Consider the following 18832-nt stretch of genomic DNA (forward strand, 5'->3'; position numbering starts at 1 on the left):
GTAATGAATATAAATATATGCCTTCTTCTTTATATTCTCAAAGATATTCAGCGAAAGGGAAAATAAAAGAAAATCACCCAACTATAGTTCAGTAAGAAGGACTCTGATTTACAACTACTTTTCTTTGTATTACAGTCTCAATATATTTATTTATATGTCTTATTAAGTGAACGATAACCATCTAGATTTTATGCTCCAATCAAAAATAGCCAATGAAGATCTGGTAACAGACACTACAAATTTTTTACCCCCAAACTCTCCTGAAGTAACTTGAGTACTTCTACCATCATACAATAGAAATCCAAAATAATGAAATATGGCAGCCACTAAAGAAAAATACTATACTGATATAGTCTGCAACCTAGATGTGGCTACACAAACTAAGATGCAACAGAAGAAGGGTTGGAAAAAAAAGTATCAAAACAGTATGGACTTACCTGGCTTTTAAACTTCTTGGCTATTAAAATCTAGATGATATAGCTAACAACAACAACAAAAAGAATCCACCCCAAAACTCACATGACTATTCATCCTTCTAGTGCCTATCAGGTAACTTTATGTTCAAACCTTTGAAAATAATTTCAAGAAAGACAGTAAAAGAAGACAACTAACCTAATATGAGTGAGCAAAATCTGCAACACTAATAGGAACAGTACTTAACACAGGTTTAGATAGAAATATCGCCTGTATATTTTTGCCTGAAGACAGGGTTGTCTGACAAAGGCCCAAGTGCCATAGGACATTCACAATAATGTATCTTTGTGATAATGACTACAATAAAATGATGGAAAAAGTGCATCCTATTACCTGGAAGTCAGATTCAACTGAAGTCTGTAAACTATATTTAGAAAGGCAAATCTTTATTTAAAAAAGAAAGAAAGAAAAAAAGGTAATTCTCCAATTCTCCTTCCTTTAAGCCTAGTCACTGAAATAACTGGGATTATTAAGTCTTGGATATCCTAAAACCCTAGAACCTTATTACTGTGGATAAAAACGTAAGTCAAAACTTCTTCCTAAATCCAAATAATACATTTCACTTGTTGACTGACAGGCTAGAAAGGTAGTTCAGGAACATATTCTCATAAATGATAGGCTTAATGTACTACTAGCATGCCACTACCATCTAACCTTTATAAAATTTCTATTTGCTAAGCCTAATGAATCAAGTCTTTATCTCAACCCACTATCTCCTGTGGCCAACACTTGAGCACAAAGCCCAACACTGCACTTCCACACTTGTATCTTAGAGATAATTTATTTTGTTTCAAATCTCTGATTTTAACAGGTAGTCAAAAAAGAAAGCAAATAAAAATTAGATTTTTATTTTAAAAAAACAGGACTTAAACTACAGACTATATATGTAGGGAAAAAAGCACTAACAAAAGAATTACACTAAAAATAATCTACCAATTACAAATTTTAAACCCAAAAGAAGCACTCTAGAATTTGATCCAGAAAAAAATATATTTTTAAAGAATACTTAAATACTATTTGGAATTTCCTATTTTTAACCATAACAAATTCTGCATTATTCACACTGGGATATCTTTATCTGAGTTTTTAATACTAAGCTAGCTTCCTCCTGAGATCCTATTTGCATTTGGTCATCTCCTATCATCAGCTGATGAGTCCCCAGAGTTTGTGAACTAATTTTAATATTACTAAACTAATATAATTAAGCAGGTAAATCTGCTGGGTAAAAAATAATGCATTCCAAAGAAAAATTGTTTGGATATCATCCAAGTCACTGCCTGTCTTCTATACGACACTGGCACACAGGGAAAGAAAAAATACACCTTCATTCTTTATTGCTCTTTATGCCTTCAAATAATAGAATATAACTCACTTATGTTCCTGCCAACATATCTGATTTTAAAACAAACAACCAACCAAAAAAACAGCCGTAAGAGAAAGATACCAATAGACTAAAAAGAGAGTAAGAGGATAAGATCTAGCAAAGAATTTAAAATGAGTAAAAATGTATTTATTCTTCAGAATGAAATTATACTGTCAAAAAACTTGTTTTAGGTCAGGCATGGTAGCTGATGCCTACAATCCCAGCACTTTGGGAGGCCAAGACAGGAGAATCACTTGAGCCCAGGAGTTCGGGACCAGCCTGGGCAATATAGTGAAACCCTGTCTCTACTTTAAAAAACAAAAACAAAAACAAAAAAAAAACCTTGTTTTAATTGAAACTAGATCTTTCAAATACCACTTTAACAAAATAAAACTGATTTCATTAACAGTAAGAACGTACAAGTCAACATAATTCTGAAAAGAATTATATTCTAGTTGATCAGAAGTGCATGTTGTTAAAGACAATTATCCCCCCCAAAAAAAACCCTTGAGTACATTAGTGACTTTGGCTGGATAAATTTGATACACAAAGAATGGCATCATTAATGTGCTAACTAGGTCAAAACAATTTACTTACTTGAAAAGTGAAAAAATGTTTGACTCTTTAAACTATTTTAAGCTTTTATTTAATAAAATATGTCATCAAAATATTTGAAGTGATACATTTTTTAAAGCATGCTCAATGCAGTAGTAACCCATCTGTCCCTAAACCAACATTTATTGAATGTCTATTATATTCCAACACTAGGAGGGATGAATAAAAAGATGAGTACATACTCCTGGCCCTCAGAAGAGTTGACACTCCATCAGCAAGATACATCTCTAAATCATGATTTCAATTAGCAGTAGAGAGTGATTTGACATGATCTAGAAAAATTTGAAAATGTACATATCTTAGCACCATATTATATATACTTCTAGTATATGCCCTAGAGAAACTCTTGAAGATGAGCACAAGAGATTTATACAATAATTTTATTGCAATACTGCCTCTGATAGTAAAACAGTGGAAGCAATGTAAGTGACCTTCAATAGGGAATGAATAACCAAGAGATTTATACATATAATAGAATACTAACAATGAAAAAGAATGAATTATATTCATTATGGCTAGATCTCAAAAATAAAAGTAAACATGCAAATTGTAGACTCATATATACTTTGTGAGACCAGATATTTAACCATACGACACTAGATAAAAATTACATGCGACCACAAACTAAATAATACCACATGTCATGGTTATCCACATAAATATTAAAGTATTTTTTAAAGCACTTTACATCATCATAGCAGTTGCTCTGGAAGGGAACACTGGGACAACAGTATGAATGTAAGACAACAGAGACTTGAAGTTTATTTGTTTTATTAATTCAAGCAGCAGCAGCAGCAAATTTAATAAAATGTTAACAACTGTCAATTTACAGGTGATGGGCATACACCTGTTATTACTCCTTTTTGTATTCTATATTTTTCTTAATTTTTCAAAATAGGAAAATAAAACAAGAATTAAAATCTGATCACATTTCACACTTGCTAAAATCTCATGCTATAATTCTTATTACCTAGAGACTTTCAAATTTCACAGCATGACACTGAAAAAAATTTAACAACCCGGTCCCTTCTTTCTTTTCCAGACCAAATATGAATACTTCCCTACTATCCAGCCTATCAACCTAGTGGCACTGTAACACTCACCACCTATTAAACATTTCCCATATTTTTCTGATGTTTTATCTTTGTTAATGCTCTTTCCCATTACTGCAATTACCTTACCCTAAAATATGTCTGCTTGCATATTCATCACATCACTATATGTAATTCAAAACTCAGTTCAAATATCACTTACTATTTATAAGATTTTCAGATTCCTTCCTTATCCCTCACATAAGAATAACTATTTTTGCAATTGGTTTTTCTATAGCACTATCATGAGACCAGGATCTTCTCTCTTTGGCAGTGTAACTCTTGTTTAATTCTTCAACACCTCTCACAGTGCCTGAAACATAGTAACTGTTCAAATGTTAATGGAACTGAATGAACATCTGAAACAAATGTTAAGGAACAGAGTACAGACTTATCAGTTCATGAATTCATTAAAATTGCCACTAAATCTTCTGGACAAAAATCAAATGCTACTAGCTTCTGAATCGAAATATCACAAAAATATAAAACACCATGTTTGCAATACAGAGAAGCTTTGTATAAAATACTGCAATTCTATTATTAATTATATTCATATTCATATAAGATTAAGATCAACACTAAATGCTAGCTTTCCTCTTTGATAATTTCAGTAATTTTCCTAGAAAAAGTTTTAAATACACTTCTGCTGGTACTTGCAGCTTCTCCTGCAATCAATTACCACCCTAAAAAATGATTTTCTACTCATGCTAATAATTAACTTCTTCCTTTGATGTCTCACAGCACTGGTCAATAAGTGTTTTAAAGGGAGATAATGTCTTTTGGAAGTTGCTACTTGGTTCAAAGGTGTGTGGATTAGCATTACAGGTAATATATCCACGCAATCCAAAGGGCTAGCGAAGAAAAGTTTGGGAATCTTAACAGATCTGGGTTAGAATTTTGACTTTGACAGCTACTTGTTGTTAACTTCTTTATGCCTCAATTACCTCACTGGTAAAATTGGATAAAAATAGCTACCTCATGTGGTAGTTATGAGGATTAATTATACAAAACAGCATAGTACCTGCTAAATTAACAATACTCAATAAAAGATAACTTGTATTAAATATTTTCTATTACCAACAAATGACAGCAAAATGCTGAAATGTAGTTGCTATAGTCTAAAGGTTTGTGTACACCCAAAACCCATATGTTGAAATCGTAACCTCCAAGTGATAGTATTAGGAAGTGGGATCTTTGGGGAGTGATTAAGTCATGAGGGCAGGGCTCTAATAAATGGGACTAATACCTTTACAAAATAGGCCACAGGGAGCTTGTTTGCCTTTCTACCATGTGAGAAGGTGTCTATGAACTAGAAAGTAAGCCCTCACCAGATACCAAACCTGCCAGTGCCTTAATCTTGGACTTGTCAGCCTTCAGATCTGTGACTAACACATGTCTGTTGTTTATAAGTTATCCAGTTTATAGTATTTTGGTACAGCAACCCAAATGGACAGAGATAATAAGATAAGATTCAATATCTCTTGGTCACCTCCTTTAGAATGCCACATTCAAGTATTACTGTTCACTGGAAACTACCATTCTGGGTTTAAGTAAATGCCCCATCCATTAAGAGGGGAAAGAACACTGAAGGCAAGTATATACTCTGGATGATTTTGGAGGCTAAAGTGAGTACTTGGCCCTTTTGTACAAAATCCCTCAAAAATGTAAATTATTTATGTCTGGTATTACAATTAAACTCACTTCAAAAGGAATATTTGAGAAATAAGACATAAAGAGTATCGCAGGGGGGCTACGGTTGCGGACAACCAATCTCCTTAATATATTAACTCTTATGTATAAACCCATTAATATATTAACTCTATGGTGAACAGTAAGAGTCAGGAAATGGAAGCTTTCACATAATGCTGAATTAACTACTGCTATTTAAACTCTTGATACAAATGTTTATCTTATATACTACTCTAGTTTATTATTAACATGGCTACCAATTTTTTCACCTAACTGCTACAACAGCCTCAAACCACAGCAAAGAGAAAAAAAAAAAATAAACTGTCAGTGGCTAACAGGTAAAATCAGACTAGGTGATACTAGGCATTGATACAGCCCAATTCAAATTAGTAAACTGCAGAAAGCAAATAATAGGCTTCAATATCCTCTCTCCTGATAGGAGAGGATAAAAACCTTTATTGAAGCCTTCTTGTGTTTTGTGGCAATGGAACCCATTTGGTGCTTTACCTCTTAATCTCATTTAGTCTGATCCTCATAAGAACATGTATGAAGTAGTATTGTATCCTTTCTGCAAGGAGGCAAAACAAAGTGCAAAAATTAAGATAACTAAAGCAAGTCATGTGAGTATGCATCAAGGTTTTAACCGAGTTCAGTGCAACTCAAAAATGGTGTTTGCCTCCATCTCCCGTTAAAATGCTTTCAGCCTGGGGGGTGGGTGGGGGGAAAGCCTAGAGAGGTGAATTTGATCCTGTATCATTCATGTAAGTCTCCAAAAGATAAAATCTAAAACAAAATTGTTACAGCAGCAGCCAAAGGACTCTAAGAGAAGTCACAGAATTATAAAACTAGTAAAATATCAACTAAGAGATTGAAAAGTAAACATTCACAATTAACTTTCAAGAAATCAACTTTCAATTAGGAAACTTTAATCATTTCCCTATAACTTTCTGAAATCTATTCATAGTACATTACTATTTTCTTGACAACTGAGTAATCTATAATAGTTTACAGGCCAATTATTCAGAGTACGAAATGTAAAAAAATAGACCAAATACACGCATAACACATACAGATCTACATCAAAAATGCTTTGACATAGGACATAGCACAGAAGCTATTTTTGGAATAACTCATAAAATTCCAGTACTTTAAAACATCAGCCTGTATAACAAATGACATGTAATCTATCTGACCTCATCATTTTACAATGGAATAAAAAGCCACCCAAAGAGCTTCTCTGTCCAAAAAGTAGAGAAGCAGATCTGGTACAGGGAAATTAAAGAAGCAGAGGAAATATACTTAACTGAGGTTTCTAGATCATTAATAACTATATGCTCAAACTAAATACGACTTAAAAATAGCTTTGTGGCATGCACTATTCAGAAGTGATATAAAACCTATCACTAGAAGAGAGAGACACATACAATATGCTAGACCCTCACTGCAGTTGTACTCCTCAAATCTATTTGTATAGTCAACATAAGAGTTTTACAGCAAATGCAAACTATACCTATGTAGGTACATGACACTTGTCTCACTATTCTGCATCTAAAGCCAGGTGCGGTGGCTCACACCTGTAATCCCAGCACTCTGGGAGGCCAAGGTGGGCGAATCATGAGCTCAGGAGTTCAAGACCAGCCTGACCAACACGGTGGAACCCCATCTCTACTAAAAATACAAAAAAAATTAGCTGGCATGGTGGCTTGCACTTGTAATCCCAGCTACCCAGGAGGCTAAGGCAGGAGAATCTCTTGAACCCAGGAAGTGGAGGTTGCAGTGAGCTGAGATTGCGCCATTGCACTCCAGCCTGGGCTACAGAGAGAAACTCTGTCTCAAAAAGAAAAAAAATTCTGCATCTAAGTCCTCAGTCCTCTGCTTCACTATAACTCATTTAAGGCATATCATTGTCCTCACTTTCCATATGAATAAAATTTCTCCCTTATAAACACAAGAATCTTTCCCCTATTCTAAAGTTTATCTTACTTAAACCAGTGCCACAAATAAAAATGTTCTACTATCTTACTACTTTGTGTAAAATGGTAAGATCATCCTGTAGCATTCTAGATACAATTTTTTAAAATAACTTAAGAAGAAATTTTCCCATTAAGGTTACATAAAGAACAAAAATGTAAAATAAATCATAACATCAGCAGCAACCATCAGTAGAAACTTATAGAGGCATTATATCCTTATAGTTACATCAAGGACACAAAAGCTATGTCACAGAAATACACAAAGACAATGCTGCCATCTAAAGGCCAAGATATAATATGAAAAGATGTATGTATACTCAAATACTATCAAAACAGCTTGATAGTTTAAGTCAGCAAAGTTTATACGAAAACTATGCTACCATTATTTTTAGACTATGCAATTAAACTATAATACTCCTTTTGAGAAGATTCAGTTTATTAAGAGAATTAGCAAAATAATTTGACTGATTATCAGTATTTGTCAAAGCATAGGTGAAATTCTTTTGGTATTCTTTCTGACAGTGTTCTCTGTACATACCTGTATTAGTTGCTACTTTAAAATATTTGCTGTTAACATTACTAAGAATATGTGTCAAAGTAAAAACATTCTAATTACTTAAAATTGTGGCTTTGCAAGTATTTAAATATTTCTCCTTATTTCATCAATTTTAAAAATACAAACTTCCAATGGGAGGTTAGGTATCAATATCTCAATAATCCAATAAAGAGTTCAAATTATTCTAAATTTCCTTTTCTAAGAAACTTAAATGGGAAGAACTGTAGTGAATTAGCCTTTAAGACTTGGCAAAATTACCTCAAATTTCCAATGAAATGAAAATGTTTAATAAAAAAACTAAACACAAAACTGATTCCCTTCGCATTTAAGTATATAACATCTTTTTAATGTACCAAAATATTAGGAAAAAACTAATGTGAACATAACAAGAACCTTCAAAACATAAACAGTTGCTTTTTGGGGAAACCATTGGCTAAAAATTGTTTGATGTGCCAATAAAACTATTTTTTTACATTTACTCAACAAGAAAAATAAGAGTCAACAAATATCCTATTGCTTGAGAAATAGAAAACTTCTAAATTGAGATCACCATCCTTTAATTTACCTTGAATGTAAAGTGAAAACCAAAAGTTAGATAACAAATACAGTTGTGATGCCATAAAAACTACTATGTTTTACATGTCTCCTATAAGTCAGAGTTTGTACTAGACAATTTAAAAATACGGTGTCATTTAATCCTCAAAACTATAACTAGCAAATAGAGATCAATAACCTCATTTACAAATGAGGTGTAAAGAACTCAAGTAACTTTCCCAGGGTCACAATGCAAGTAAGTGAACACCAGTATTCAAAAATTCAGTGTCTCTAACACAGACCTAACTTATCTTTACAAAATCCTGCTGTCTCAAGAATGACCATTACATAATAATTATTAAATGTTATGAACCCCAAAGGGCAATAAAAAGATCTCTCCATTTTTGAAATACAACTAAAAAAGCAAGTCTTCTTTGTGGTATACTACACATTCAAGACTACCCTGACAACATTTTCAAATACAGACATGCATTGCTTAATGACAGGAAAATGTTATGAGAAATGTGTCACTAGGTAATTTTGTTGTGTGAACATCACAGAATGTACTTAAACATTCTATGAGCATACAGAAAGCCCTGGACTATATGTTATAGCTTTTATTGCTCCTAAGATGTCAAGCTGAACAGCATGTCACTGTACTGAATACTGTAGGCAACAATACAATGGTATTTCTGTATCTAAACATAGAAAAGGCAAAAATACAGTATAATAATCTTACAGGACCACTATTATATAAGCTGTCCACTGTTAAACCAAAAATTGTTACATGGCCCATGACTGTACGCATGCTATTTTTCAATTTGAAGAACTCCTACTGGTGCCCCCTAGTGACAACTTTTTCTTTTAACTGATATGATGTACCTATCATATAAAAATGTAAATGCTTTGGAACATTATTCAGCCATAAAACATAATAAAGCTCTGATACATGGTAAACGTGAATGAGCCTTGAAAACATCATGCTAAGTGAGACACCAGAAACAAAAGACCACGTATCACGTGATTCCATTTATACAAAATATCTAGAATAGGAAAACCCATAGAGAAAGAAAGTAAATTAGCAGTTGACAGGGACTAGAAGAAGGGTAAAATGGGGAGTGATAGCTAATGGGCACAGGATTTTTTTTTAGGGGTAATGAAAATATTCAAAAATTTGACATTGGTAATGACTGCACAACATGGTAAATATACTAAAAGCTGATGAGTTGTACACTTTAAAGAGTTTTGAAATGTATTTTATGTTAATTACCTCTCAATAAAAAAATTGTAAGATTTTTTAAGCATAATACATTAAACACGTCTGAGTTATCCATGTACATGCTTAAAATATAAAATCTATGTAATTGCCCATATTATATACTCTAAATTATTGAATCCCATTTTTTATCATACTAAGTAAAAGGTTCTATTTTACAAGAGTACATTTTTCTGGACAATAAAAAATTTCTAACTGTCTAGAATTATTATAATCCCCAGAGATACCAGAAAGAACTACAACCATAGACAAACAAATTCGATTTTTCCAATTTACCAGTGTTAGTTCACGGTCCACATTTAGAAAAGATGCATTAGCACATGCTAATGAGGGATTTTTAACATGCAGGTACCACACACAAACACCATCTATTCAGTTAAAAGATCAATTTATAAAATCATCACTTTAAAATAATTTTTGCTTTTGATTAAGTAGTATTTGAACCATCACAAGACAATAAGCAGAAAAAAATTATAAATAAACTTGAAAGAATTCAAAGGTTAGGAACAAAACGAACAACACAAGGATGATAACAAGTACTTACTAATTTGTTTTCCTGCATGTATATCCTTTGTAATTTCAGACAGCCCTTAGCTATGACGATCATGCCTTCATCTGAGATCTTGTAACACTGGCCGAAATGAATATCTTTGAGTTCTCTGCATTTTGAGCCCAGCTGTAAACAAACAGATTTAGCTGAATGCTCAAAAAATAACAAGGCAACATCTTTCAAGTGAGATTTTCATATAATTTTTTGAAAATAACCATGTCAGAGTTAAATATTTATGTTACTTGTAAAATAAGATAGAATGTAAGCAATCCATAATTTAAAACAGTAATGTATAAACATTTTTAACCTTCTAATGTACCTCCTTGTTTCAACCAACTCATATTACAAGCCCGCCAAGGTATCTGTATTCCTTAACAGTTCAAAATTATATATTTATTACTCCAGTATTTTTTTTTAAAGACAGGGTCTCGCTGTGTTGCCCAGGCTAGAGTGCAGTGGCTCAATCATGGCTCACTACAGCCTCAACCTCCTGGGCTAAAGAGATCCTCTTACCTCAGCCTCCTGAGTAGCTGGGAGTACAGGTGTGTGCCACTACACCTGGCTACTTTTTAAATTTTGTTGTAGAGCTAGGATCTCACTGTGTTGCCCAGACTAGTCTCAAACTCCTGGCCTCAAGAAATCCTCCCACCTCAGCCTCCCAAAGTGCTGGGATTACAGGTGTGAGCCACTGCACCCAGCCTCTCTTGTGTCTTAATAGTGAAGAAAAAAAAATAACACTTAAAGGAATAAATTATAACGTATTCATAAGACTGAGTATTATACAACCACTAAAATTGGAACAAACGTGACAAAAATGTATGTAAGCTGTTATAGTATAATCCAATTTTATAAAGAAATTATGCATAAATGCATACATATGTATTTGTGCACAGAAACGGGACTGAAATACATACCAAGGTGTTCATAGTGGTTAATTCTGATTATTGCATGAGTTTTTATTCCCTTCTGCCTATGAATCTTCTCTAATTTTTTTTAACAAACATTGCTTTTATAAGAAAAAAAAACTTACAAGTTCTGTCTCAAGTAAAGTAATGACATCAGAAATACATTTGAGTTCAGTTACTTTTCCAGAGGTGGTGATAGATATAAACTATATTATTATAATCTAGGCTGCACTACTACCAATAACATATTCCTACAGAAATGTAAACTCCGTGAAGCCAGCAGATTGTCTATTTTATTAAATAAGGTATCTCTGGTGCCCGGTATCTTACACTTAGTTGACACTTAATAAATATTTGTTAAATGAATGAAAAGGCTGATCAGGATTATGTACTATAAAGAAGCTCATTTTAAGTGGGCAAATACAAGAAACTATGATTGTGGCCTCATACACTACTAAGTTCCACAGTTAATTCATGGGTTCTAACTGGCCCATGGAGAGAATTCAGAGGTTTCAGGAAAGCAGATTTTTTTAAAGTACATGTTCATTTTTTATGTTATCCTCCAACTGAACTTTAGCCTTTCCTTATTATATGAAAAACGCTGCAGTAGCTTAGCAATACCTGAGACTTTGTAAGCAATAGAATCAAAGATTACTTCATATATCACTGTTGCAGATACCTTGAAATATTTTTCATTAGTATTCATCATGCTCATTAGATATCAGATTTGTATTGAATTCATTAAAAGAGGCATATATATTTCTACAACAAATGTACAATGGCATGTCACTATACCTAAGCAAACTAAATCCAAAGCCAACAGTGGGAAAAGCAAAGAAGTCTACTAAAGAACTCTCAACAGATTCACATATGTCTGGCAGTGAGGCTGAGGTTGGGGCTAAAAATACTAGAATTCTTGAAAGTCTGTTGAAAAAGTAGTTAAATCCTCAGATCACCTCCCCATTACTGCACAGTCTGACCTTGCCTTTTTTCCCACAATGCAAAAAAAATGTAATCTCTGGGGAGAGCAAAACATAGGGTTTTTAGACTGGGGTATACCACATATAGCTGAGAACCAAAGCACAATGGGGAAAATATGGGGATTTGTGAAAGTTTATTCAGTGAAAACAGAGGAATTCAAAGAAATATTTCTATCCAATTTTCCAGAATGAAAGGGTATCAACTTCCAGACTGAAAGAGCTTATCCATGTGTCCAGCACAAATAACAAAAACAGACACACTGCAATGCAAATCATCATAAAGTTTCAGAAACACGAGTTTAAAGAGATTCTACAGACTTAGAGAGATAAACTTTATAGAAAGGATTAGGATGAAAATGCATCAAACTTCTTAACAAAACTAAAAGAAAGCAACAGTCCAATGCCATCAAATTCTGAAGATAAATTATTTCTAACCTAGAATTCTGTGCTCGGGATTCAGACTATGAATTAAGTGTGAAAGTGGAATTAGAGATGTTTTCAGACATACAAGTTATCAAAAGATTTACCTCCCATATACACTGTATCGGGAAGGTATTAGAATCTGCGCTCTATAAAACACGAGAATACACCAAGGGAAAGAAAACATGACATCTGGGTAACAGAAGATCTAACCCAATAGCAAGAGAATGGAAATCTTAAGGATAACGGTGGTAAGATACTAAGATGACCACTAATGCAATCACACTTGTATATGAGAAGTCCAGACTAGACTATCCCAGGCAAATCTGCTTTAGGGCAGTAAATGTAACGAAGTATTCAGATATAGACATACTAATGCAACTGGAGGAAAGCTTTGGTCTTCATTAGTGTTAAGAGTATAAAAAGTAGGTAAAGAAATAAAAAGACATTTATTAATTGCAATGAAAACAAAATGCTTTAGAGAAAAAAAGATAGGTACATAATTATAGAATGTAAATACTGAATACTTATTTAACAAAAATTATAATAGAATTATGTTAGAAGGATGAGAGGATAACACACAGGGAAAGAAGTATAAGTGAGCTAAATCCTTACCTTCGATAGCAAGGAATCAGCAATAAACAGTCAAAAGTGAGTAAGTTTTTTAAAAAATACAAACAGACATGGCAGGGGAAAATGTTTTCTCATTCTGTAGGAAGCCAAATTAGTCTGATTCCCAGTCTCTCCACTGATTATTCTGTATTTAATAAACTGGGTATTTTCAGCTCGTATGTATACTTCTTCCCCTTGTGAATAAACTGCACGCAGGGAGCAAGCAATCTTTACTTCTTCATTTGGGGCCACTCTGCTGGTTAGCCTAGTCAATGACTAGTCAGTTAGCCAAACTCCAGAGTCAGGTTAACAATCCCATTTAGCACTGTTTGTAAGCAATATTCTCCACCTTAGATTTTCTGAGTGCTAAAGCTGACATCTTGCTCCTCCATCACTATTTGTCATACTTATCAATTTGATAACATCCTGTACAGTGAATAGGAGGCCCCATGAGACCTCAACAGTTAGTACACCAGCTAGAAACATGGAGAAATAAAGGAACAGAATCTATATATTAACAGAAGGAATAAGTGTGGTTTTTGGTGAAGTCTCAGACATCAATGCGTGTGGACAAGTTGGTAGAGCTTCAACTTAAGACCCGTAAATCACAGCGCCGCAGACTGGTAAAATAATTTAAACTGACTACATGGTGTTTTGACATTGAAAAGTAGCTTTGGTGGCTTTATCCATAAGGAAATGACTTTTCATAGAGGCCACATGGATAACCACACAAAGATGAGAACCACGTGGATGGCATATGTAGAAATTACCAGCATGTGAGGTAAAGTTAGATATGAGGAACAGTGCCTCACAGGAGAAGCTATTATGATTTACTACTACTGAGTAAAACTATCATTTATTCTCACTGCAGAAACTGACACTCTGTTTTAGACATCACTGGATATAACCAGCAAGACCGGACCTAAATCAGTGCCTATCTGCACTAAACACCATTACACCATCCATAAATGTCCTAAGTTCCAGACTATCCCAGCATTGTAAAGTCAGTCATTATAACTGATATACTTACAATTTGGCTGACAGTCTTTAAATTTCTCAATGTTGTATTTGTCTATGACCCACAGAAAACCATTCAGAAGGCATCAACCAAACCCTACAAAAGCATAACCATTAGGATGCCTTAAATCTAGCACAATTAGTACTCTACCTAAAAACCATAGAAATAGAATACAAGTCATCTTCTTTTGGAGATGGAGTTTTGCTCTTTCGCCCAGGCTGGAGTGCAGTGGCGCGATCTCAGCTCACTGCAACCTCTACCTTCCAGTTTCAAGCAGTTCTCCTGCCTCAGCCACCCAAGTAGCTGAGACTACAAGCGCCCCAGCTAATTTTTGTATTTTTAGTAGAGACGGGGTTTCACTATGTTGGCCAGGCTGGTCTCAAACCCCTGACCTCATGATCCGCCTGCCTCAGCCTCCCAAAGTGATGGGATTACAGGTGTGAGGCACTGCGCCTAGCCGAATACAACTTTTTTAAGTAAAAAATTATCTATCCAGGAAGAAAGTGCTAGAGACACTGGAACTCTACCCTGTCAAAAGGGAGAAATCCTCGTAAGTGCCCTGGCGTCCAGCTGAGACACCAAAAAGATGGTACCTTGGGAGCAAGAACTATGCCTAGAGTAAGGCCTATTCTAGACCATCCAAGTTAGAGGGATTTGGGAAATATCTTGGGCTTTCCACATAATAAAGCATAAAACTGAACATAAACAAGGTAAGGATGATCATTCAGTAAATATAATGCTTGCTTTAAAAGAAAAGATTTCTGGTTTTCAGTCTGGCATGTAAGGAGTTTAGAAGTTGCCACTCTGCTCTAAAAAATAAAAAGCTAAACACACTGAAAAATTAACAATTCTTTTTAGATCCATCAGAGAAATGAAGACACAGACCAAATCACTGCCACAAAACTGCAGAGACAGGCAGATAGAGAACAACTACTCACCAGAAGAGAAACTACTACCAGAAACCTCAGCAGGAACCAGGACTAGAGTAGGAAAATCTAAACTCTGCATTTGCCAAAATACTTGAGGCACAGCATGGATAAGTCTGATAATTAAAAATTCCAGGGGGACCTAGTTATAAGACAATACTCATGCTTTTGTGAGTTTTATCTACAGGAGCTCTACCAGGTCTTCACGGTGAATACTGGAGAAATCACCTCATGCATACACCAGTGAGAGGACAAAAGTAACCATTTTGAAATATGCCAGAGGATTCTATTATTCTTAACAAGGTCTGTCCTCAGGAGGAACTATTTTACCAGAGCCTAACCTGTGGGAGTTTTGTCAAAGCCTAACCTTCCTAGGGGAAGGAAAATATTGAACTCCAGCCAGCTACAGCCTTCCATGTAAGGAAAGGGATATACCAAACTCCAGCCCTCTCTAGCCATCCTAGCCCACCTAAGCATAAGGGGAAAAAAAGAAACACTAGTAAAGGTAGCCCAGTGGCACAGACTTGCCAAAATATTAAAACCTAGTCCTAAAACTATAGATCATTTCTCGTCTCCCCACACCTAACCACTATATTACTAAAGGCCCATTTAGGAAAGTTGCCTTTCCCAGTATAGGTTGAGTATCCCTTATCCAAAATGTTTGGGACCAGAGGCATTTTAATTTTTGGATTTTTTCAGATTTTTGAATATTTGCACTACATTTATCAGTTGAGCAAGCTTAATCTGAAAATCCAATATCTGAACTGTTCCAATGCGTATTTCCTTTGAGTGCATGTCAGCACTCAAAAAGTTTCCAATTTGGAACATACTGGATTTTGGAGTTTTTAATTAGGGACACGCAACCTGTGCATCGTGTCCACATTTCAATGAAAAATTAAAAGGCATACTAACAAGGAAAAGACAATTTCAAGAGACTGAAAAAAGCATCAGAACCAGAGTCAGATATGGCAGAAATGTTGAAATTACCAGACCAGAAATTTTTTAAAACTATGATTAATATGCTAAGAGCTTTAATGGGAAAAGTAGACAACATGCAAGCACCAATAAGCACTATAAAAATATACATTAGTAGACTGGACATGGTTAAGGAAAAAGTCTGAGTTTGAGAATATAACAGAAAGTTCCAAAACTGAAAATCAGGAGAAAAAAGACTGAATAAAAATGAACACAGTATCTAAGAACCAGAGAACAACTACAAAAAGTATAACATAAGTGAAAAGTAAATACTAAGACAAGAGAGACAGGAACAGAAAAACGTTTGAAGCACTCATGACTAATAATTTACCCAAATTAATATCAGATACCAAACTATAGACCCAAGAAGTTCAGAGAATAGCATGAAGGAAAACTGCAAACAAACAAACTAAAAACTACACCTAGGAGGCATATCATTTTCAAACTACAAGAAATCAAAGGTTAAAAAAAAAAAAAGAAAAAGAAAAAGTAAGAAATCTAGAAAGAAGTCAGAGGATAAAAACACCTTACCTACAGAGGGGCAAAAATAAAAATTATATCTAACTTTTCCTTAGAAACCATGCAATCAAGAAGAAAGTAGAGTGAAATATTTAAAATTTCGAGTATCATTAAAAAGTCAGGAAACAACAGGTGCTGGAGAGGATGCGGAGAAATAGGAACACTTTTACACTGTTGGTGGGATTGTAAACTAGTTCAACCATTATGGAAAATAGTATGGCGATTCCTCAAGGATCTAGAACTAGAAGTACCATATGACCCAGCCATCCCATGACTGGGTATATACCCAAAGGATTATAAATCATGCTGCTATAAAGACACATGCACACGTATGTTTATTGCGGCACTATTCACAATAGCAAAGACTCGGAATCAACCCAAATGTCCATCAGTGACAGACTGGATTAAGAAAATGTGGCACATATACACCATGGAATACTATGCAGCCATAAAAAAGGATGAGTTTGTGTCCTTTGTAGGGACATGGATGCAGCTGGAAACCATCATTCTTAGCAAACTATCACAAGAACAGAAAACCAAACACCGCATGTTCTCACTCATAGGTGGGAACTGAACAATGAGATCACTTGGATTCAGGAAGGGGAACATCACACACCGGGGCCTATCATGGGGAGCGGGGAGGGGGGAAGGATTGCATTGGGAGTTATACCTGATGTAAATGACGAGTTGATGGGTGCTGACGAGTTGATGGGTGCAGCACACCAACATGGCACAAGTATACATATGTAACAAACCTGCATGTTATGCACATGTACCCTAGAACTTAAAGTATAATAATAATAAATAAATAAATAAAAAAGAAAAAAAAAACACAAAAGGCAGAAAAAGCATGGAAGACAAAAATATTGGCAAAGAACTAGGGGAACAAATAGTAAACATTAACAGACATGGTAGATATTAATTCAACTACAGAAATAATCTCTTTAAATATCAGTGGTCTAAAAACAACAATTAAAAGATTGTCAAAACGGATCAAAAAAACAAGACCCAACTCTACGTTGTCTACAAGAAATCTACTTTAAATAGACAGAAATATATAAATTAAAAGTAAATGAATGAAGAAAGATATACCATATTAATACTAATCAAAAGAAAGCAGAAGTAGCTATATTAATTTCAGACAAAGCAGGCTTCAAAGCAAAGAATGTTATCAGCGATAAAGGGGGACATGATATAATGATAAAGGAGTGAACACTCCAAAAAAGCTTAGAAATCTTTAAAGCATATGTACCTAACAACAGAGCATCAGAATATGTGAAGTAAAAAATGACAGATCCTAGAAGGAGAAATAAATGAATTCATTATTATAGCTGAAGACTCTTACCACATGATCCAGCAACCATGCACCTTGGTTATTACCCAAAAAAGTTGAAAAATTATGCCCATGCAAAAACCTGCACACAGAAGTTTATAGTAGTTTTATTTATAATTACCAGAATTTGGACATGCCCAAAATGTCCTTCAGTATTTGAATGGACAAACTTGTGGTACATAACAGGCAATAGGATATTATTCATTGCTAAAAATAAATAAGCTATGAAAAGACATGCAAGAACCTTAACTGCATACTACTAAGTGAACGAATCCAATCTAAAGGGGTTACATACTACATGATTCCAACTGGAATCATAAACATTTTGGAAGAGTTTACAAAGACAATAAAAACATTAGGGGTTGCCAGGAGTTAGAGGGGAGGAGTGAATAAACAGGCAGAACACAGCAGCGAAAATACTATATACTGTATCTATAATGGTAGATACATGTCATTATATATTGTCCAAACTCATAGAATGTACAATACCAAGAGTGAACTCTAACATAAATTATGGGCTTTGGAAATAATGATATATCAATGAAGATTTATCAATTATAATAAATGTATCACTCCGGTGGGGGATACTGATAATGGGAGGGGCTATGCATGTGAGGAATAGGAGTATGTAGGAAATATGCAAAATTTCTCAATTTTGAAATGAACCCAAAACTCCTCTTTTAAAAGGCTTTTGAAAGTCAAGAGTATTCACAAAAATTAGGCAGCAAACAAAATTTCAATATTTCAATGAATTCAAAAGTGATCTGGACAGTGAATAAAACTGTAAATTAAGAGAGTTGTAAATGAGAGAAAAAGTACTTAAAAGCAATCCTTCAGAAATGCTTAAAGAAGAATTACAATTATTAACTAAAATAAAACTGAGAATAGCTATAGTAACTTCAGACAGAGCAGACTTTAGAAGAAGAAAAGTTATCAGGGATAAAGAGGGACATACATAATGATAAAAGGGACAATACTCCAGGAAGACATAATAATCCTTAACATGTATTCATCTCACAAAAG

The 18832-nt window shown here is 34.3% G+C and overlaps 1 protein-coding gene across 5 annotated transcripts in view; it reads right to left on the minus strand.

Annotated features, from left to right (window-relative positions):
- Positions 1 to 18832, minus strand: part of FBXL17 (F-box and leucine rich repeat protein 17) — a 539707-nt gene that overhangs the window by 495747 nt on the left and 25128 nt on the right. For all 5 annotated transcript variants that reach the window (XM_003899972.5, XM_031666765.1, XM_031666766.1 and 2 more), the window contains exon 4: positions 10116 to 10247. In XM_003899972.5, the coding sequence (XP_003900021.1) occupies positions 10116 to 10247 (132 nt within the window). The remainder of the gene's footprint in view (positions 1 to 10115; positions 10248 to 18832) is intronic.

This window comes from Papio anubis, chromosome 5 (assembly GCF_008728515.1).
Source record: "Papio anubis isolate 15944 chromosome 5, Panubis1.0, whole genome shotgun sequence".
In the NCBI taxonomy this organism is placed as follows: Eukaryota; Metazoa; Chordata; class Mammalia; order Primates; family Cercopithecidae; genus Papio; species Papio anubis.